Consider the following 22,631-nt stretch of genomic DNA (forward strand, 5'->3'; position numbering starts at 1 on the left):
GGGTGCTGCCTCGTGGTGGATTCACCCTGTCTGGACCCCAACTTTTTTGGGCGCGTTTATTTTCTCCACACCCGCTGGCGACCCAAGTGTGTCCGTCCAGTGGCAGGTGCCCACACACCTGGCTCCCCTCCCCCGGTCCCAGTCTAGGGATGTGCACCTTCCTGGAGGAGCCTCCAGGGCCGGAAGAAGGCGTCCCGCAGCGGCAGGCCGGGCCCGGGGTGCTCCTGGAAGCGGGCGTCCAGCAGCCGCACCAGCGGGTGGACCGTGGCGTGGCCGAAGCGGAAGGCAGCCGTGGAGAACACGTTGGACACGGTGGGGTCCACGGTGGGGTCGTAGCCCCGGTAGGGGCCCACGTGCTGCTCGAAGGCCTTGGGGCCCAGGATTTTGGGGACGTAATCCCTCAAGGTGATGATCTGCGGAGAAAGGGGAGCAGGCGGGAGCTGAGGCCGCGGAGCCCCGGGCTGGACACGGGGTCACGGTCAGAGCCACCGGGGAGGGGCTTCTGCCTGCACAAGCCTGGGGACCGCTGCCTCTGCGGAGCTGTCACAGGGGTCATGCCACCTGGTGGTGGAGCGGGGCGGGGCGGGGCGGGGGAGCAGGGGGGCTGCAGGGGCAGGGACACCACCTACTCCAGACAAAGTCCCAAGCGGCCGGCCTTTACGCGGCTGGGTCAGACGTGGCCCCGACAGCCTCCAGGCCAGGCCCGGGGCGATGAGGGGGCCTCAGTATGTGAAGACTAACAGGGGAGGCCGCTGTCCGCCGCGCTCCTTTTACAAACATGAACATTTGCCATCAATCTCCCCGCTTCACTCCCACTTCATCTACGAGCCCTCCGTTCCCACCTGGACCGAAAGCAAAAATCAGAAGTCTAGTCCCGTCAGGGAATTTGGGCATCAGCGGCTGAGGACTTAGACCAAAGTGAGTTCTAACCCCATTCCCCCGCTTCCCAGCTGTGTGACTCTAGGAGGTTTTTTAACCTCTCTGCACCGGTTTCCTTTTCTGGAAAAACCTCTTTCTTAGATTTTTTTGTGAGAAGAGAAAATATACACGGTTTATGTGTGTTAGATACATGGTATCGTATACAGACGTGGTACAGAATCCAGATTATACACAGTACGTCCATCCAGGTGCGGGGAAGCGCCTGCCCCCACGTTTAAAGGGAATGACACGACCTGAATGGCGCCATGAACTGAAATGGAAGTGGGACTGGAATCCCCATGTTACCCCGTCTTCCCTTCTCCATCATCAACACTCGTTAGTTCTCTGCAAGAGCCACAGAAACATGGCGCGAAAGGGACCACCTGTGGCTCCCACAGGACACAAATTCGTGCCATGGTTTTCATAGACGAGTCTGAACGCCTACTTTCTGTCCCAGCCTGCGGTGACGCACTGCATCACTGCATCGTGTACAGCGAGGGCACAGGCCCTGACCCTGGGAAGGTGCCTTCCTGATCAGTGACACAACGAGAGGCTCCGACACAGTTGCTAATTTGAGCTGGTCTCTGCAACAAAGACTCAAACTGAACTGTTCAGAAAGGATTTTGGTGTTTTAAAAGGCTATTCGGGAGGTTACGAGGCTAAGGACGAGCCCAGGACGGCGCTGATGGGGCTGCTGGGCCGGGGCGTCTCACAGGGAGGCTGGGTCTGCGGGCACCAGCCTGGCCTCGGGCTCTGGCCGTGCGGATCCCTCCCTGCGGGTGACCTCCTCTCCCCTGAAACAACAGTAGCGCCTGATTCCCTGAGCTGTTCCAAGCATTAAGTCAAAGAATGACGCAGGCGGACGTGCCCTGTGGTTGGTAAACCAGGTGCAAACACGGGCCTTGTCACGTCTACTTCCGGGTGGTCCCAGGAGAATTACGGGCAAGGGTTCGCTTTTAGGTTCAACCGCATTTCTTTCAGCTGTGAAAATCAGGGTCAAATTGTTTTGATATTTAAGGGAATATTTTGGTCAGTACACCACATCTAAATGCGGGGTATAAACCAACAGGAAGGATTCTATCCCAGAGAGAAAGGTCTCACATTTCAGCTCACGGGTGTAGGAAGGTAACCTGTAACATTCCCAGAAACAATCTTAAAGAAACAACAGAGCGTTTGCATCCTTGTAGAACATCCTTCCAAACCACGGAGTGTGTCTTTCAAGTGCACAGCCTGGTGCCTCCCCAGACGAGCAGAGGGGCGTGGTGGGCCCCAGGGCTGGGCCGCGGCCCCCAGGGGAGGGGCCCACGGAGCCCCCGGGGCCGCGGTGTGCCGTCACCTCCGAGGCCCGGGCAGACGGGAGTGGGGGCCTCCACCAGGGTCTCTAAACGGAGGTGTCGTCCCCAAGCCGGCTCCCAGATGCGAGAGACACACCCACGTTCCCATCGGCACGTGAGAAGCGTGAGGACCTGATCGCACAGAAGCAGCCCCCAACTCAGACACTGCAGCCTCACACCAGCAAAGTCAGGAGCGCAGCCAGGCCTTCTCCCGACCCCGCGAGGCGACACGGCGGTGACTGCCAGCCTTTCCCACCAACGCCCTTCTTAGATGTCTTCTCCCCCCAGCAGATGGGAGACGGTCTCCCTTCTCTGCTAGCGACGCTACACAACTTCACATTCAAGTGTACACTGTTTAGGGATGGCTCCCCCGCACCCCATAACCTGTGGTCCTGACAAGGACGCAGAGCCTGCCGTCCGGGCGGGCGAGGCCCCTCTCGTCCCCAGGAGTGGACGGGCGCCTTCGAGCTGAGCACACTCCAGGCCCCCCACACACCATTCGTGCGCAACCTGGAAGCACGTCCCCCGTCACCACTTTCTCAGGATCTGACCTGAGGTGTAACTGGAAGTGAGTTTCCTAAAAGGCCCAGATCTCTCCCCAAGGCGGGGGCCGCAGCACCGCTTTTTTCCTGATCAGTGATCAATTCCCCTTCTGAAGCACGTCTCCGAGCCGGGCTGGGAGCAGGCCTTAGACGTCTGAATCATGGCCGTGGCTCTTCAGAGCTTCCCGGGCAATTGTGGAAACCGTCCCGGTGTTTCCTCACTGGCCGCCTGGGCGGGGACCGCCACCGTCCTGCGCAAGCTCTCCACTCCCTGCCTGTCCCTCCCGCCTCTCTGGCCCGGAGGTGTGCTTATTATTTCACTTTTTGAGAAGCAGAGGGGCCGAGTGACATTATTTCTAGGTCAGCTGGGAGTCTCGGAATTCTAAAATTCATCTACCTCAGTGTACAAGTCCAGGGGCGCCTGCCCAGATAACCCCCTCCCCTGCTGCCCAGAGACGTCGCGGGGCAGCTCGTGGCCGTGGCTCTTCTTCTCCGGGAGGGGCCCATGTGGATCTGAGATCCAGCCGCTCAGCTCAGACCCCTGAGCCCTCTGCGTTCTCATCCATTTAAAGAAAGTTTCAACAACATCCAGCTCCCAGAGGGACAGCAGGACAGGACACCAGGATTGTCCCTGGGATCTTGTCTCCACTCACGAATTCCCCTTCTGAAGCACGTCTCCGAGCCGGGCTGGGAGCAGGTGCCGGGAAGGAAGGGGGAGTCTCTGTCTCCAAGGAGATTACGTTCGGGGGAGGGGCACAGACGGAACCAAAACCTCCCAGCTGGTGGTGAGGACCAGGAAGGAAAGAGGCGGGATCCGGATTTACCTCCCCAGGGAGCCTGCAGACCGAGCAGGATGGCTCGGCAGCGGGGCCCTTGGCCAAGTGCCTCCTGACCAGGCCTGGCAGCTCTGTTCAAGGGGGTCAGGCGAGGGCTGACAGACCGATGGAGTCCTTGATTTTTACTCAGAACCATCGGATCACAAGACTCCTGGCCACAGGGCACTCAAATTCCCCTTCACCAACGCCCGTGCCTTCCCTTTTTTATGTTATTAATACCGCCTGTTCACACCTGTCAGCTCGTCTACACCACGCTGCAGCGTTCATCGAGGCAGAGGGCAGACCGTCTGTGGGTCACATCCTCAGTTACCGTCCACCTGTCTACGTCCCGCACCACGTACACACCACACACCACGCACTCACACGCCCACTCAGCCTGGGCCCAGGCTCACTGAAATGCACTGGTGTTAACACACTGACGTCCTTCCTTGGCTGGTGAAGAAGCACACGCACCCCACTGCTGCCCAGCCTCTTCTGGACCACGGCCGAGTCGCCCCCCCCCCCATCTACGGGGTGACTCCGGGCACAGCAGGGCTCTGCAGCCTCTGCCCTGACCCGTGGGTGCCCGGGCCACAGTGAACCCAAGGCGGGCAAGGAGCAGGCTGTGCCCGGGGATGGCCCGACCATCACGTGGTCCCTGGGAGAACCTGGACGAGACCCAACTTCCTCCTTTTCTAAACAGGATTTACAGGGTCATTGAGGGAATAAAGGGATGCTATCAAGGGCCTGCTGCAGCACCCAGATCAGAGACACAGGAGTGGTGGCCCCGGATTTAAAACAGGGCACCCTATCTTCAGAACAGCCCTGTGACACCAGTGGACGTAGTGACGGTATTTGATGGTGTAAGTAATTTTTCCAACATCGCTCAGTTAATAATCAGCCAACCTGACACTCCGTCCAGTGTCCCGGTTCAAGATTAAAAATATCATAATAGATCCTTTCTTTAAGTTGCTAATTTGCAAATCTTATAGATTGCTTTTTTTTTTTTAAATTTTCTCCATTGCCTCCAAAATATAAAAACATCAAAGTCATTGGTGGACACCCATCTCAAAGGGTCGCCTTGAGGATTAAATGGGCTAAAATCCCCGGAGCGGCGGATGCTCTGGGTATCAGGGGAGCACCCGCCGGACCCTGCCGGTTACTCCCGCTGCGCAGCTGCGGTCACGGCCGGTCGCCTGGTGGGATGACCGCCCCCAGCCCCAGCGGGGACGGGCAGCTCCCCCGAGAGAGCCGGGGACCCGCGCGCACCTGGTGCAGGGCGCCCACCACCTTGCGCGCCTCCTGGTAGGCGGTGTCCGCGCTCCAGTGCGCGTTGAGGGCCTTGAGCGCGGCGGCCAGGCGGTTGTGCTCGCGCAGCCACAGCGTGTGCAGGGCCGCCAGGGCCGGGACCTCGCTGGCGCGGCCGTCCCCGGCCAGGAAGCAGGGCGCGCGGGCGCCGGGGGCGCCGGGCTGGGGCGCGCAGGCCGCGGGCGCGGGCGGCGGCGCGAAGGGCAGGAAGGCGCGGCCGGCGTCCCGGTGGCGCGCGTGCACGCGCAGCAGGCCCTCGGCGCTGGTCCAGTTCCGCAGCCGCCGCTCCGAGGCCGCCGAGCTGCCGTACACGGTGGACGCGTCGAGGAACGAGGTCAGCCCGTTCACCTGCTGGCGCGGGTGCGCCGCGGACACGTTGCCGAGGAGGGCGCCCCGGGTCCCGGAGCCGCAGGCGGGCGCCGAGCGGTGGAAGGGCAGGCAGGCGGGCGGCGCGTCGGCCTGGAGCTGCGGGAAGGGGACGTGGGCTCAGCTTGGGCCCCGGGCTCCCCGTCCCCCGTGGAGACGCCGGGCACTCCGGGCCGCCCGCGAGCCTGCGGCACCGGCCTTTCCCTGCTGGTGCCCCAGCCGTCGGGGCAGCCCTCCCTCCTCCCCCGGGCAGGGCGGTGAGACTGCTCGGAATTCCCTTGGCGCTGCTGCAGCCCTGGTGGAGCCCGCGTCCCCCCAGCTCTTCCTTTTGGTGGGTTCTGCCTTGCCTGGGGGCCCCTTCTGCGGATCCCCGTTGCCCTGCCGGCTGGCTCTCCCTGGCCCGCCCACCGGGCATCTCCTCCGGGGTGGGGCTGCGCCTCCCAGTCCACCTTCCTAGCACAGGGCCCCCGCCTGGGGAATAGCTGCTCAGCGGAGGTTGATGGAATAAAGGAGGACTCCAGGCCCACGCAGTCTTTGCTCGTTGTAGAAAACGTCCCTTGCCGGCTTTGGAGATATTTTCTTAAGAGAAGTAGCTACAGCCCCTGCCTGTACATCTCCTTCCTTGCAGGTGGGAGGGAAAACTAGAACCATGTGATCAGAGAACAGCTCTGCAATATCTCTCAGGAGTGCCCGGGCGCCTGCAATAAGTCCAGCAGTTGTATCCCCAGTGGTTCATCTGTCAGGTGCACGTGCGCCCAGGACTCAGGTCACAGAGAATCTGTGCTTCGCTGTTTGTGTAACAACAGCGGCCAAGCTGGACGCAACGCCAGTGCTCGTCCATAAGTGAAGGGGTTGAGGAAGTCATGGTGCAGACACAGAGCACAGCCCGATTTCTGTCCATTTCACAACGTGGAGCACGTGTGAGAATTATTGCCGAGCGACCCGTACCAGGTTCAGACGATGCACGTGGTAGGACACTTACAGTGTAAGCACGCACATACGTGCAATTGTTCACACATATATGTACAGATCATTTCTGGCAGCTGTCACCCCCCGGGAACAAGACAAAAGGTGACTCCTCTTTGATTTTTTAAAATGGGATCTGTTAGCTTCATGGTAAAAATGAGGACGTTTAGAAATCCTACCTGTATGGGAAAACAGGGGCTCCGGTTCTCGCAGGTCAGCTGGCAGTCGGCCCCTCCCTCGAAGGCTGCGCGGCTGGTGCTCTGGGGTGTGAAGGCGATGTCGTGGTCAATGTACTGCCCCCAGGCCGTCAGCAGGTCAGAGTACTGGTCATCCTCCGTCACGGCCTCGTTGGGAACGCGGATGACTTGCCGGGTCACTTCCCGGACCTGGGCGAACAGACCAGCTGTCACATGTGGAGGCCACCCCTCGGGGGCGGGGAAAGCAGACCCCCGGGGGGCGGGGGCGGGGAGCCTGCGGTTCAGCGCTCCGTGCTCCTTCACAGGATGTGGTGCTCATGGGGGAGGATGGGGTCCCTGGAGACCCCCAGGCTGTCCTCCCTGAGAGGCATTGGTCAGTGGTGATTTGGGGCCGCGCCTTGGTCTCCTCATTTGTAAGTAAATATAAAAATGTTGACCTCTCAGGGCGGCGCCTGCGCCCCGGGGGGAACCCGAGACTGGAGGGTTGTCCCCGGCCTTGAAGCCCGGAGGCGCTTGCCTGGCCTGATTCAGAGTTGTTTGCGACCAGCAACTTCCTTTTCCCTTTCCGTTTCTTCCCTTCTGTTATCCCATGTCCGTCCCACCGTCGCATTTTGGGGGCAGACTTGCTTTCTGGCTTCACAGGCCCAAAAGGAGAGTTTTGCCCCAGGAGGGGCCACACCCAGACCTCCCCACCCTGATTCAGATGATTCAGAGGGTGAGATCTGGGGTTCTGAAAATGGCAATATTTAGGTGGATTTGCGCTTTTGAGTTGATGCTCTAATGGGCTGAGACTTCGGGAGGCCTTGGGATGGGGTAAGTGTGGTTTGTGTGTGGAACTGATATGACTCTTCTGGGCTCAGAGGCTGGACTGGTAGGCAGGGTAGTCGCCCCCAGAGGTGTCCATTCCCCAGTCCCTGGAGCCTGTGAATACATCACATGGCAAAGGGGACTTGGCAGAGGTGGTTACTTTAAGGACCTCGAGATCGGTGTGTGCCTGGACTTCCGAAGGGATCTGATCTAACCGAATGGGTCCTTAAAATCTGAGCCCCTTCCTTGACTCAGAGGAGGTGTGACTTTGAAGCAGAGGTACAGAGAGATGCAGCCTTGCTGGCTTGGCAGGGGGGGCCGTGAGCTGAGGAATGTGGGGGGCCACCCACTGGCTTATTCACTGACGCGCGCAGTCCGATTGGGGCCAAGTGATCAGTAGGTCAGGTATGAGTTTGTTTGGCAAGTGATTTGCCCCTGGGAGTAGGTGGCAATGATCGTCTTTGCATAAGTGAGTGAATTAATCCATCGTAAGTGTCTCTGAGCATGTCTAGTCCCCTGCCTGTGTGTGAGTCAGCTCTGCGTGGATCCGCTCACGGGCCGGGTGGCTCTGATGTGTCAGAGCTGCAGTCCCCGAGCTGTAATAAGCAGCCATTCTCTACGCCACAGCGGTGGAGGCTCACGCTATGGGCGCGGGCGCAGGGCCTGCCCTTGGAGCGAGATCTCATCAGAGGCTGGTTCCCTCCAAGGTGAGGGGAGGTTGCTCCGTTCTGGGAAGCCAGTTCCGGCCCCGTTTCAGCACACTGACCGGGGGCAGCGGGAACCCGTTGTACAGGAAGTGGGGGTTCCAGCCTCTGGGCTCACTGATGCCGTCTTCATAGGCCGGGGGCAGCCACCGCGCCAGGGCTGTGTTGGAGGCTCCCCACCTGGGGTGGTCTCTGTGGAGACAAAAGGGCGCCGTGTTTGAGTCCGGGAGGAAGGAAGGAGGAAACAGCAGGTCCAGTGCAGTGAGCTGTGCCCAGGGGACACAGAGGAGCTGGCGTCCCTGGGGTGACTGTGGAGGGTGAAGCCCTTGTCCAGCGGGGGCCACACGCCTGGTGGTGCAGAGAGGCTTCCCAGGGTATAAGGACGTGGGTGGTCTTGAGGGGACTGACCCCCGAAGCCCGCATCCACATGCCCTCCCTCCTCAGCACCCGCCTGGCCGTGCGTGTCCCACCTTCTCTGCCCAGTTTCCCTGCTTCTCCCCTGAAGGCTGCATCTCACCCCAGAACTCGCCGAGGGCGCCTCCCTGGGGCTCCAGAGTCACTTCGAAACCCTGCTGCTCTGGACACTTCCCATCAAGGTGCCTACAACCACCTGGGCGGGATGCCCTTTCCTGCCGCCTGTTTACCTTTAGGACAAAGTTTCTGCTGGAAAGTGGGATCTTTGGAATTTGCTGAGATGTTCTAAATTCAGAAGTGAAATGGCTGTATTAATGCATTCGTTTGAGTCAAAAACAAGTCAGGCTTTCTCAGAGAGAAAGTACCAGTAGGTCTTGCTTGTTAAGTGGATTTGAAAATGAGAATGGACTCGGCCAATTAGGGTAAATGGGAATGTTTTCCATAAACAGACGGACCTGACGTTTCATTCTATTGGTCAAAATATATTTTGACAAAAATATAAAGTGCCTGATGAGGCAGAGTTGTGTCTGATATATTTTGATTTTACAGATGACTTTTGAGCATGACTTTTGGGTCATGAAGGTGCCTGTGAGTCAAGGGGGCGGGTGTCAGTAAGAATCAGTGTGTCCCAGACGTGTCTCCAACGAGGACATGAGGGACTAATGATTGGTAACTAGTTCTTGTGCAAATCACCTATGAATAGTAAATATATACTATGTGATCAAATATGTAAATGTATAAAGATAAATACATGAGGACTTCCCTGGCAGCACAGTGGTAAAGAATCCGCCTGCCAGTGCAGGGGACACGGGTTCGAGCCCTGGTCTAGGAGGATCCCACATGCCACGGAGCAACTAAGCCTGTGCACCACAACTACTGAGCCCACAAGGCGTCACCGCTGAAGCCTGCGTGCCTAGAGCCCGTGCTCTGCAACAAGAGAAGCCACAGCAATGAGAAGCCTGTGCACCACAAAGAACAGTAGCCCCCGCTCACTGCAACTAGAGAAAGCCTGCATGCAGCAACAAAGACCCAACACAGCCAATCAATCAATAAATAAAATTAAAAACAAAAAAGAAAAACAAAACCAGAGAGCGAGGCTCCAAGGTGGTGTCATCACAGTGTTCTGAGCAGGTATGTTATGTTTTGGGTAGAAAAAAAAATGTATGCAGTTCCTGCTGACCCTTTGGATCCAGTTGCTGTAAATACTGTGACACTGACAGAATTGTCACCAGGGAAGGAGAGAGGGACTCGCCCTCCACCCAGGTTTCCCGTCAGCGTGTCCCCTAGAGCCCGTCGTCAGGGGCCGTGGCTACCCCCTCGCTGGGGGCGGGGGTGGCAGCAGATTGCGGAGCCCGGGGTGGGGTGTGGGCAGAGGCGGCCGCCGACCCCGCGGAGTAGAGCCCCGTCCTGCCGTGCGTGACCCCACACCCACCTGCGAGTACAGGTTCCCTGGAACACGGCGTGTGCGGCCCCGGGGGAGCCGGGGGCCCGGAGGTGGCTGGGGGCACCTGGAACGTTTGGGAGGTGCCCCAATGGACTGACCTTCTGGAATGAGCGACCAGAGCGTGAGACGGCCTGAGTCGGCAGGGGAGAGTGGACGGCAAATGCACAGAGAAAGAAATGGAGGAGAGCTGGGACGGCCCCCGGGAGACCGGGAAGTTTGATGATTCATGTCTCCGGTGAAAGGGAGCTGAAGACCTTTGGAGTCTGTGTCTTATGAAAGATACGCACAGAAGGGTCGGAAACGTGGGCGTAAGGAAGAGGCCTGCCCAGTTCTGGATGTAATGGTGTGTAGAAAAGTCGGATCAATATTTACACTTTAACAAAATCTCAAATGATCAACAGACGCTCCCCCCGATGGCATCTGTCATGTTCAAGTCCAACTTAGGCAAGACGGAGGACACCGAGGAGTTACCTGTTGTTGCAGGCGCCTGTGATGAGCCTGTACTTGTTTGCCAGGCAGGTGTTTGGACATTTGGGGGGGAGCATGTAGGGCAGGCATCCGGAGAGGTTTGCGATCGTGTTCAGTAGATCTTCTGACAAAACATCTGAGGGAAAAACACCAGAGCATGAGTGCTCTGTTGTCCCAACACGCCCGCCTGGCCAGGTGAACGTTCTGATGCGGCCCCAACACCCACGATCGTGATTCCCAAGGAAACCTCGTCATTCTTTGCAGGAAGCCCTCGCTCCTCCTTGAAACCTCGCTCTCACTGAACGCCCCTGAGCATCCTCATTGCTGGGAAGGTGAGGTTTAAAATCTGTTTTTGCTTTGCAGTCTTTCAGGAAAGCAGTTCTGAGAGCTCTGACCTCAGAGATAAGCGTGGAACCCGCAGGGTCTGCCACGCTGCAGGGCGGCGCCCCGACCTCGGGAACCCGTGAGTACCTGGCCTTTAACTCAGCCACGTGTCCCAGCAGCAGCCATGGGTCCGTCTACAAAACCCTCTTTTCCCTTCGAGTTGATGTTTGGTTCCTCTTCGTAAATCTTTCCAGTTTAGGGTCCCAGAACACAGTCAATTTTCTTTTTTTTTTTTTTTTTTTTTTTTTTTTTGCCAATTCGGTTGCTGTTTATTGGGCAAATCAAAGCAAGGACGACATTCTTGTCTGTTGGTAGGAGTCACTGGTTACTTCTCCAAGATGCTTTGTGCAAGTCTTCAAAGGTAATGCCACAGAACTGGCCACATCCCAATGAAATCCAGACATTCGCTATAAAGACCCTGGAAGGCGTGCATCCCATTTTCAAACTGGAGAGAAACAAACCTAACTCCTTGATCATTAATGTTCACAGAACCACCTCCATGGAATGACGGTATGTGGACCGTTAAATGAACCTTAGACGACAATTTTTATTCTGCTGATAGAGAAATATGCAGTCCTTCATAAGGGGAGAAGGGAGGCCTCCTGCCAGGGAACACTGAAGCACGTGCACAAGGACAGCAGACAAAGTCCATGAAAAGAACCAGGATCACAGGTAGTTATTTATGGATGTGCTAAGGGCTGACTGATGCTTCACTGAGAATATCAGCTGTGAGAATGTGAGCTCACAGAGCTCCGTTAATACAAAACCAATGTCAAGAAACATCCCGGGTGGAGGGGCACCAGTATTTGATTGCAGATGCTGTTTGGTGATGAAGTGATAGGGAAACACTTGGGTCCTTTCACTTGTACTACCTCCTGAACTTCCTAGATTGGGCTCTGCTGGTAATGGAAATAGCAGAAAACATCCTAGATTATGGGCTCTTCCGTTCTGCACCAGGGAGGGCCTGGACCAAGCCTATCCGCCGAGGCTCCCTGCATACCCACACCTGCAGACCTGGGCGCTGGCCTCACGACTCTACAGCGTGAACCCAAGGCCGGCAGGACCTCTGACCTCAGAGTCATCCCGGCTTCACCAAGACAGGACCGCGGACCAACAGTCTTTAGAAACGGTTCTCAGCTGCTTCAATAAAATCCATTTCAAGTAGGTCTTTCGTTGCTATAAAATTGATTAAACTTAACGGCTAAGTTTAGTATCTGAGAATTCCGGTTAATCCCCATTTAGCTGAGTCTGTATTTAAGGCTGAGTACATTTAAGGCTGAGTAAATAAGGATTAAATTAATCTACATCCGCCTGGGAGGAAAAACTCAAAGACCAAGTAGCTTGTGGCATCACACTGAAAAAGTCTAGATAAGTTTCTTAAAGAATAAGCCTATTTTTTAGTTCCTCATTGTAGGGCTTACAAACATGCCTTCTGATCTACACTGTTTTCGTCTCAGTATCTTAAGGCCGTAGAGTCGTGGATGGGCGCGGCTCGTCCGTCGTGTTCACTGGCCTGCCTGTGGCCAGCCGAGCGCACGGCCAGTGTGACCGCCCTGTTTTAGGGGTGAGCACGTTGGCTCCCAGGGGCCTGAGCAGGTCCCCGAGGCAGTTTTCTCAGGAGAAGCGGGGCCACCGTCCCTGTCTCCCCGGAACACGCTGCCTCCCACAGAAATGCGTTTCCCCGCATGTTGTCCAGGTCGGCAGGGGGGCCTTGGAGGAATCCCTGGGTTACTTCATACCACAGAGCAGGACGCTTAGACTCTTGAGCTGGTTCTCCAAAGCCGATGGCAACAGCAGAGAAACAGTGACTTCCCAGACAGACAGAACCCAGACGGCGTGGCCGCAGACCGGCATCTTAAAGGACCGCTCGTTCGTCCTGCGGGTGCAACCCTCCGCCCCCCCCCCCCCCTCGCCGGCCCGGATGCTCACCTGCGGGCGGCCCGGACAGCCCAGACCTCAGGGAACGCCTCCTCATCACCGCCCGCACCGACGCCTCCATGATCTCGGCCGCCCGGGATGCAGCGCGGCTCGTGGGCTCGGGGAGTTTGGAGAAAGACAGAAGCTGCGACGGAGAAATGAGTTCCCTTCTGTGGCGGTTTCTAGGCACAAGGAGGAGACGTGAAGTCAACCGTTCTGTTAGGTGCGTGGTAGTGACTCGCGGGTCGGTCACACGCGGACCTTTCCTGAGCGCCCGCCAGGCCACAGGCGGTGGGGATCCGAGGACCCCGGCCGCAGGGAGCGCGGGATTCAGGGCAGGGATGCGACCCGCGAGCAGACTGACTGCCGGTGGTGAGAGCTGAAGACAGGGACCAATGTTGGTCCTCTGCAGACGTGCGTGGGCAAACCCATCTCCCCCTCGTGACAGCTGTGTGAGAGCAACCTTCTCATCCAAATCCCTCCGCGAGTGGGTCGCGCACATGGCCCACGGGGCGACGGGGTGGGGCTCTGACAGCCGCTCCCGGTCCCAGAACCAGGGCTGTGGAGGCTGCGACCTGCGTCGGGGAGCAGCTCACCGCACAGCCGAGCAGGCGACGCAGCTGCTGGAGGTGAGACTCAAGTCCTTCCACGCGGGCCCCGCACCCTCACGCGCCTCTGACCCCTCACGCGCCCCTCACCCGCCCGGCCCTCCGTTGCCTCATGCGGGTCCCCAGGCCTTTCGGATTCCAGCAGCTCCCGCCACAGGGGACCCGCCTGCCCACCAGCATTCCAGGGCCCAGGACCCCGGGGCGGCCGGACCGAGGTGGCCTCAGCAGACAAATGCCGTCACCTGGGGGCTCCTGCAGGGGCCCCGCCGAGGCCCCAGCGGCCCGTGTGAGAAGCGGCTCTCAGCCTCACCTGGAGCCGTGGGGACAGAGCTCAGGGGCAGGACGCCCCCCCCAGTGCCACTCCGCTTCCTGGTTCACAGCCCCGAGGGCTTGGGGGCAGCGGGCCCCTGTGCGGCCGTCCTCCTGCCAGCTCCGAGTGCGTGGACCCTTCCCTCGCGTCACCCGCTGCTCACAGCCTGGCGTGGGCACAGCCCCCTGAGCCGAGGTGACAAGCAGGTGCTGGTCAAGTGCTGACCTAGGTGGCTCCACATCTTCAGTTATTACTCACGGAGAGTGCAGGAGATCAACTCTCATTAGGCCCATGTCACAGATGAGGAAACTGATGCCCGTGGCTGGTGGAGGCGGCGTGGAGACACGAGGATTATGCACACAACATGCATGGTAGACGACCAGCTAGTGTGCATGTAAATGCACACGATAGAGGACTGAACACGTGAGGATGCTGTACTTGCCAGTGTGTTTTCTAAGGAAGCTGTGAGGTCATGAACTTAGAGGGGCAGAGCTTTTGCTTACAAGCCCACGGGGGAACCAGGTTCAGTTACCCCGGACTCCGGGCACAGAGACAAAGGAGGTGGTTACTCAGGGCTGCCTGCCTGCGATGGCGCCGGTGTCCACGCCCTGGGCTCCGCGGTACACGCGATATTGGCCCCCGAACATGCCCAGGTCCTGATCCTCACGCCTGTGGACACGTTCGTCTACACAGCAAAGGGAGTTAAGCTGCAGATGGAATCAGGGTTGCCTCTCAGATGCTCACAGAAAGGGGATATTGTCCTGGATGATGCCGGTGGGCCCAGAGTGGCCACAGGGGGAGATGACAGTGGGGGAGGCCGCAGAGACGGATGTGACAGCTCGAAGATGGAGCGGCCACGTGCCCAGCAACAGAGGTGGCCTCTGGGACCTGAAGAGGCAGCAAGCGGGTTTGTTCCTAAAGTTGCAAGAAGAACGCGGTACTGCCGGCACCGTGGTTTCGGCCCCGTGGGATCCGTGTTGGCCTTTACCCCACAGGACTGGAAGGTCATAACTTCTGTTGTTGTCGCCACCAAGTGTGTGGTAGTTTGTTACGGCGGCTGCAACGCCTATGGGCTGTGCTCCTGCAGGGAACCCTGACCTTCACAGCAAGGAGTCCTTAGCTGCACGTTGGACAGTGAACAGAACTCCGTCTTCCGAGGACGTTCACAGTACAGACACCCTTGAAGAACCATCTGGAGAGAAGGTAGCCAGGGCCCCGGCCCTTCCCCAGGCCGTGCGGAGCCCCGGGCAGCAGGAGGGCCCGCACCAGCCTGGAACTCACCTCTCTGCTCAGGTTTCTGTGCGGGCGGCCTAATTTCAACCTAATTTCAAGGTTTCTAGTGCTTTTCTCCTGCTGTTACTAAAAACCACTGTTCAGCAGAATCGGCAAGTAGCCTTTGCTTCAGCATTTACATTTGAGACGAAGCCCCAGGCCACAAACTTTGCAAGCTCAGCGAGTGACCAATTAGTGTCCCCACTGCAGAAGGCGGGCCTCAGGGCAGGAGGGTGCCGCCCTGCCCTGCAGGGGGTCCGGGACGCTTAGCACCGGCCTCTTGGGGTCCTCGTGGCCCTGCCCCTTCTCCACGGACGGGTGATGCCACAGTCGTGGACACACTAACGTACGTCTGACTTCACGGGAAATGTTTCTTCTCTTTCTTTCCCCTTTGATTTAAGTTTTCATAAAATAAGCAAAACTTAGGTGCAGCCAATGTGGACGATAGGAACTTTTTTGGTGGAATAATAGAAATTTGAAATAAATCAACCACTGCCTGTGATATTTTGTATCTTGAGAGTTTATATACTTATAAGCTTCCAGCAAAATAACACACTTGTGAAGACAAAATCTGCTTTTTAAATTTTGTGTATTTGTCTTACAAACATCTAATGTGAGACTATAATATTCTTAACATTGATGTCACTTTTATATTTAAAACGAAGGTGTTTCTTAATGATTTGAAAGGAATGGTGGGCAGATTTAATTCCTGGGTAACGTTACAGCCGTGTCACAGAGCCTGGATGCCGGGGCCGTGGGGTCTGGGCCTCCCCCCCGACCCAGGTCTGTGGCCAGTTCTCCAGCCCAGACACCAGGGCCATGGGGTCTGCCCACCCCCACCCCACCGTGTGTGTGGCCTGGACACCCCCCCAGGTGTGTGGCCACTTCTCGAGGAGCCAGGCTCACGCATCTGCCTACTGAACCAGGATGCATGGAGTCCCGGCTACACCACTGCCCTTTGCTCTGTTTTGCTAGAGAGAGAATCTGAGACGATACGGATTCTCTCAGTTGCTTGCATCTGGTCCTGGAAATGCGAATACACTCACATGAGCTTCTGCTGCTAATTTGTAAGATGGAGGAACCTGTGAAGATGACGACGGACAAATCCACGAAGACCCCTGGGAACCAGCGCACCTCCCCGCTCCCCCGTGGATGGTACCTTCTCGCCGTGGAGTAGACGGCCTCGTCCACCAGGAGCGTGCTTGCCGCCACGATGCCCCTGACTCTAGACTCCTCCGTCTCCCCTGTAAACGAAGCATCACACGATCAGGCTCAAAGTTCACAGACTCTCCGCCTCCTTGACCACCACACGGCTTCTGGGCCCCCTCCTCTGTCGGGTCCCGGCTAGGTGACTCCACGAGCCTCGGTGTCCCCATCTTAACCAGCGTTGGCGCCTCCCTGGCAGAGGCCCCGGGTACCGGGTGAGGGAGGGACCAGCGCCGTCCTGACCTTGAGCACAGGCAGCCCTGCTGCACCTACTTCTCACTTGCCCAAACCACCTCCAGGGATTCTGGTTAACCTTTTCGTGTGTGTGTTTGAGTTACCTAAACCAGTGTTATAGAAAGTTCATAATAATAGTTTCCTATTTTAACTTGTGCCTTTAACAGAAGATAAATTACTCCAATACACTAGCTGTTTCCAGTGAAAAGGCTCTTATTTTTATCTTATTTTTGGTGCTTGGAATGTTTAATAAGTGCTGTGGTACGAATGTTTGTGTTTCCCCCGAATTCAGATGCTGACATCCTAGTGCTCCGTGGGATGTGTCAGGAGGCGGGGCTGTGGGAGGTGAGGAGGTCACGAGGATGGAGCCCTCACGACGGGGCACCCGCCCTCGTATAAGGGGCCCCATGAGCTTCCGCCCCTTCCTCCAGGTGAGGACGCAGTGAGAAGACACCATCTGTGAACCGGCGAGGGGGTCCTCGCCAGTCAATCTGTCAGCGCCTTGCTCTGGGGCGTGCGGCCTCCGGACTGTGAGCAGCGAGCACATGTGTGCGGTTTATACCCCCACCCCTCACCCGCCCCGGCCAGGGCTCTGTGACAGCAGCCCAAATGGACCAAGGCAGGCAGTTAAGGTTCCACCTTGGGGTTAAAATGTGAGGTTCTGAATGAATAATGTAAAGCAGGCGACTCCTTCCAACAATGCACGCAAGTCACGTCTGTCACCAAAGTACCTTTCTCATAATCAATACTTTATCAAAGGAAGTGCATTTATTTCTAAAAATAGTAGAATATCAGAAAGTTCTTGAACATTACACATCTATATAGAAAGAAAACTATTTTAAAAAAGGTAAATTTCAATATCTTTAGGATTACGTCGGCATAGTGTATTCCAGACAATATATTAAATTCCTGAGTTAACGAACGAGGGTTAAGTTACCTGACAGCTTCTGTCCTAAAATGTAATGAAAGATTTTGTTGCAAGAAGAAGTAAAGGGACTTGAAGCTGTTGGAAAAGTTTGAGGGATTCAGGCGGTAGGTTCCTGGGAGGCACAGACCTTGTCAGAGTCCATCCTGCACCCGGGAGCCCAGCGCGGGGTCTCACCCCAGGTGGACCCACAAAGGCCTCTTAAAGGAGAGTCCGGGCTTTCACCTGCAACCCCTTAGCATCTTCCCCCAGCCGACAGCGAGTGCTCCACACCGTGACTCCTTCTGGTCCTTGCTTTCTTTCTGACCCCTCACGGGCTGGCAGGGAGCACGTGGGACGGAAGTGGACTCAGCTCTGCCGGGTCCAGGTCACCAAGGCCATGGGTTCCCACCATGAGGTCCGAAGCGCTTGGAGGGTGTGCGGCACAGGAAGGGGGCAGCGTGGGGGAGTCAGGGGGCCCCGGAGGAGCCACCAGCCTGGGGCTCAGAAACCCAGAAGCGGCCGGCCTTCCGAGGACCCTGTCCTGGGGCTGGAGGGGAGTTCGCGCGCCTCCTGGGACGGGGGCCCCGTGGAAGCTCGGGGTTGAAGAACAGCTGACCTTCCGGTATCTCCTTCCATTCCCGTCTAACCCCCGGTCCACACTCTCGTGCCTGAGGTCAGCCCGGCCCCGCACCGGCCGAATGCAGTGACCACGCTGTCCACTTGCTGCCGCCGCCGGGTCTCCTCCAACAACGTCAGCCACTGGCTCTTCGTGGCACTTGACAGGTGTTTGAGAACCAACGGATTCGTAAAAAGAAAAATGTTTGTCTGTCACCACTGTCTTTGGAATTAGCCGTTGCTGGAGCGATCCTTTCTTCTTACTGACGATGTTAATGTCATTTGAACGTAATCGATCATATTTGACTTACTCTCCAGTATCTTTCCTTATTATGAGATATTTTCTGAATTTCTAAAGATAGTGTTTCAGGCCTGCAGATGATTATCTGTTCAAATACTGTATAAGAAATATATTTTTGTGCTGAAAATTCCCCCCAATAAAAATGTAATTCCCATCTGGAGTCGCCTCCAGTCTCTGCTGGAAGCGGGTGGATGTGACTCGTTTTGTTTCTCCCTCCCTGTGTAGGGAGTGGGGCCCATCTCCCTTCCCAGCTCTCCAGTCCTCTCCTGCTGCTGCGGTCCAAGCGGTCACAGGGGCACGGGGTGGCGTCCAGGGACGCAGCATTGATCGTAGGATAACAGACTTGGAGATCTGGAGCCTAACCTCTTCCTTTCAGATCTGAAGATTCTAGGGAGTTACCTGGCTCCTCTGCTCTGGAGACATCAGCCTTCTGAAGGTGGGTACCACCTGAGGGGGTGCGCCGCCCCCAGAAGGTCCCCTCGGTGCCTGTTCATCTCAAATGGAAAGAGCTGGAATTCAGCAAGCCGTTATGCAGGAAAACACTACAGTTCAGAAAGAAGGAAGTCACTTATCTCCAAAGAGTAGTTACTAGAAAAAAACAAGGCAAGAACGCTGGACCCTTCCTCTCTGAGCTGTACCCTTGACTAACTCTGAGCACTTGGATTTGCTCTGAGCTCTGTGTTTAGTCCTGACTTTAATAATCCCTGTTTGCTGAAATCCAGTGAACTGGAAAAAGTCTGCCCACTTTGCTTTTTAAACAAATTCTCCTGGCAGGCTGGCCTCCCAGACCCCCGTGTGCAGCAGCGGCTCCGCGGCCTCTGGTCACTTGCCCCTGAGGCTCTCGTACCAGCGATGACTTGTTGGAACATTTGCCCCACAGATAATTGCACTTAAATCTTGACTTTGCACAAACACCAGAAACGGACCCCCGTCCACGTGGTGACGAATGCATGTGGTTTCCACGATGAATACTCTATTCAGAGTTTTTGAAAAAGGACTTAAACTCTTGGTGTGCAGACATTCCTACAGTTCATGAACTGATGGGAAACCGAAGGGTGGTTGGTCCTGAGTGTGTATCAGCGAGCGTCGTGCGTTCTTTCCATGTGCAGACCTGGGAGGTGAGGCTGAGCTTGGCCACAGCCCCGCTGCCTCTGAGACCCCTGGGGCCTCTACCTTCTGGGCTGTGAACCGGGGACCGGACCCCACCGGGAGGAGCGGCCCACACCGCAGAGACCCTACCCCGAGAGGCTCCCCACTGGCAGACGGAGATGGACATCCTTGGTCCAGCCCGGACCTGGTCTTCGTGCCCAGCGCCCCCGGCTGGTTCCGGACAGCCGAGAGGGAGCAGTCCCGCAGTTCCGGTCACGGCGTCTGCGAGCACAGGCGATACACACGCAAACCCACACAGCAAGTCTGGTGGGATCGTCGTTGCAATGGGACTGATGAGAGTTATGTTTCAAAGAAAGTTCAGCACTGCTATATATGAAATAGGTAACCAACAGAGACCTGCTGCACAGCACGGGGACCTATAGTCAGTGCTTCCTAATAACCTGTACGGGAAAAGAACCTGAAAAAGGATGTTTATATATGTGTATGTATAGCTGAATCACTGTGCTGTACACCTGAAACTAACACAAATTGTAAATCAACTACACTTCCGTTAAAAATAAATAAATGAATAAATAAACAAGTAAAAAGAAAGTTAATTCGTGAGTAATTATCTCGTTTAAAATGACCGTTGGCTTGTCAATTGGAAAACGTATCATTGTAAAATTGAAAGACTGTGAGACTAATAATAATATTTTCTAAATAAATAATTTACAAAGTAAACAAATAATTAGCCAGCTTCAAAATATTCTAAGGAACAATAAATCAGGCTCCATAGTGCAGCATTTTTATCAGACGCTGTGTTGTGCACCATTTGTATATATGCTGAAAGTCTGAGGGAAAGAAAACTCTTAGAGATGGGGAAACAATAAAAATTGTTCTATCAAAGCTGTAGATACCACCTTCCCAACTCTTAAAAAATGTATAATTCCTCACACTGAAAGCCCTCGTGTGCAGATATTTTTATATCTCTTGAGCAGCTCTTGCTCATGACAACTTTGTGGAACTAGGACGGTAATAAGGTGAAGTGAAATGACTAATTAATTCACAAGCATTTGCTGGGTCAGGTCCTAGGACGATGGGCTTCCTGGGCTGGGAGGAGGGGACACTTAAGTTGGAGTTGGTTTTTGGTTTTCTTCCTAATTCATATTGTCCAGGCCTGACGCACTCAGTACTTTAGACAGGGCATCTCATTCATACAAGTAGAACTGTGGTGGAGAATTTTCCGGTTTTCTCCATTTTGCAGACAGGGAAGAGCCCCAGTCAGCAGCAGGAGGCGACAGAGCCTGGCCCCGGCCGCCTCACGGCCTCGAGGGCCAAGCCGCTTTCTTAAGGAGCATAGGAGTCTGTGAAGGACTTTGGTGCAACTGTTCACGTGGCTCCAAAGCCCCCATACTCAGTGAAATTGGAGAAACTGTGGCTCCCAGCCGGAGGCGCCCTGGGGTGGACATGGCTGCGTGGACTCAGGCCACTCGCCAGGCTGGAGGGTGACCCAGGGGGCGGGGGATGCTGGGAGAGGCCAGGGGAGCAGGACGTCCAGCCCTGAGGAGCCCAGAGGGTGAGCCCACCCAGGCGCCCGTGGTGCAGGGTCTGCTGACCAGAGAGCATCCTCAGAAGGGCCTCCCGCATCCTGCTCCAGCCACACCCCTTCTCCGGGTTTGGACCCTTTTTTTTTCCTTTTTCTTTTTTTTCAAAACAAAAGCAGACTTGAGTGGGGATGATTTCAACCACAGTGTAGCTGTATCTTTCTTACCTGAATTTGACATTGTAGCGCTCTGATTCCAGAAAATATGGAACAGAAGTGACTTAGTGAAGAATGATTTGGTAGTAAAGGGAGAAACAACTGCTCCCAAAGAAATGTGTTTCAAATATATGAGCAGGTAAAAAAGGAAATTTTCTGTCATGTAATCATAGGAAAATCAGTTATTTTTCAGAAAGGTTTGTATTTTAATCCTTCTGAACCCAGGAATTATTATTTTTTTCTTGGAAAGTGAAGGAAACACTGAAGAGCTCTTACCTAACTCTGGAGAACCCACGATTCTTTCTGTTCTGGTAGCTGGGAGCAATAACTTTATGATTTCAGAAGACCATAATTCATCGTGACTCACCCCAAAAGAGGTCCTTGCATCCCAGGAGGAAAGAGAAGACAGCTCCGGCACCGGCCACGGCCAGCATGGCAACCAGGACGGCCCGAGCTCCCATCCTGAAGAGGAAATGCGGCGCGTCAGACAGTCAAGGGCACGGTCAGCCCCTGAGTTAGAATCCGCCAGCGAATCCCCACTCACTAGGCTCTGCGAGGTGCTGCCCTCGGAAGCTTGGGTCTGAGCTCTGGGAGGTCTGACACCTGCCCAACTATTTGAAAACAGATCTCTCCTCTGGCAGCTGTGGTCACCAGAATTGCTCAGTGACGACCTGTTTTAATTCACGGTGATGCAGAACGGTGTACTATTTCTGGGAATCATGACTGGGAATAAAACAAACCTATTTCCAATCACACATCTCTGTAGAAAGAAGGGAAAAAAGCAAGGACTTGAGCTTTTAGGAAAGAGGTAGATGAAATTCCTAAATGAACGTAGGATTTCCTACAACGTTCTTTTTCTGGCTTATAAACTGATTTCAGAATTACAGAGCTGTTGAGACAAAGGAAAAGATTCCAAATCAATCATTTCTATTTTCCAAATCTTTCTTTTCCTAACCTCGGGCTTTCTGCTGCTATTTTTGGGCCATGAACTGTGTTAAACAGGGTGGTGCTGACAGGGCCTCCTGAGGGGAGCGCAGCTCTGGGCCTGCTGACCTGTGAACCGACCTGTCCACACCTGCCGGCCGTGCTCACAGCCCTGAGGTCACGGGAATCCTAACATCACCCCCCGGCGGCTCTGCTCAGACAGGCTCCCAGGTGAGCCCGGAGCCCAAATAACAGCCTCCCTTGAACCACTTTACAAGTTTCAATGATTTCTTTCAGGAAAAAGGAAGATAAAAAGGTTTGCAGCCTGACCTTTTGCTCTGCTCAGCCGGGAGGCAGGTGTGCAGGACAGGTGACCCCTGGATGTGCCCGGCCGCCCCCGGCCTGGCCTCCCGCCTATAAAGCGGCTCCAGGCTCTGGCCCCGCCCCCGCCGCCGAGCGGGACAGGCGCCCGCTCCTGATCAGCTGGACGTTTACCTCTGTGTTTGCACAGAGTGCCGTGTGCTGGCGGCTCCGAGACCGGGTGTGGCCTCAGCTGGTCCACGTGAGGCTGAGCCTCCGGCCGTGGAGCGAGGAAGAAGTGGGGAGCACGTGTGTGTCGGGGAGGAAGAAACCGAGTGAAGCCGGCGCTTCGTAACACTCGCACGGTCCTCTCTCTTGCTTTTCTGCGTTGAGCACTGTATGAAAAAGAGCACGCTCATCTTCAGGGGCAGCTGACTCAGGCTGCCCCAGGGACCCCCGCCGACGCCTGCACCCCACCCTGCGTCCAGCGCAGCCCTGCCTCCGAGGGGCTGGAGCGCATCT

At 55.9% G+C, this 22,631-nt stretch overlaps 1 protein-coding gene across 1 annotated transcript in view; it reads right to left on the reverse strand.

The window, feature by feature from the left end:
• Window positions 1-21,346, reverse strand: part of TPO (thyroid peroxidase) — a 30,089-nt gene extending 8,743 nt beyond the window's left edge. The window contains exons 1-7 of the mRNA XM_057742681.1: window positions 21,253-21,346; window positions 15,934-16,018; window positions 12,597-12,766; window positions 10,287-10,419; window positions 8,020-8,149; window positions 6,429-6,635; window positions 158-413 (exon numbers count right to left, since the gene is read on the reverse strand). Coding sequence (XP_057598664.1) covers window positions 158-413; window positions 6,429-6,635; window positions 8,020-8,149; window positions 10,287-10,419; window positions 12,597-12,766; window positions 15,934-16,018; window positions 21,253-21,346 — 1,075 coding nt within the window. The remainder of the gene's footprint in view (window positions 1-157; window positions 414-6,428; window positions 6,636-8,019; window positions 8,150-10,286; window positions 10,420-12,596; window positions 12,767-15,933; window positions 16,019-21,252) is intronic.
• Between the last annotated feature and the right edge of the window lie 1,285 nt (window positions 21,347-22,631).

The sequence above is a fragment of the Hippopotamus amphibius genome, chromosome 7 (assembly GCF_030028045.1).
Source record: "Hippopotamus amphibius kiboko isolate mHipAmp2 chromosome 7, mHipAmp2.hap2, whole genome shotgun sequence".
Lineage (NCBI taxonomy): Eukaryota > Metazoa > Chordata > Mammalia > Artiodactyla > Hippopotamidae > Hippopotamus > Hippopotamus amphibius.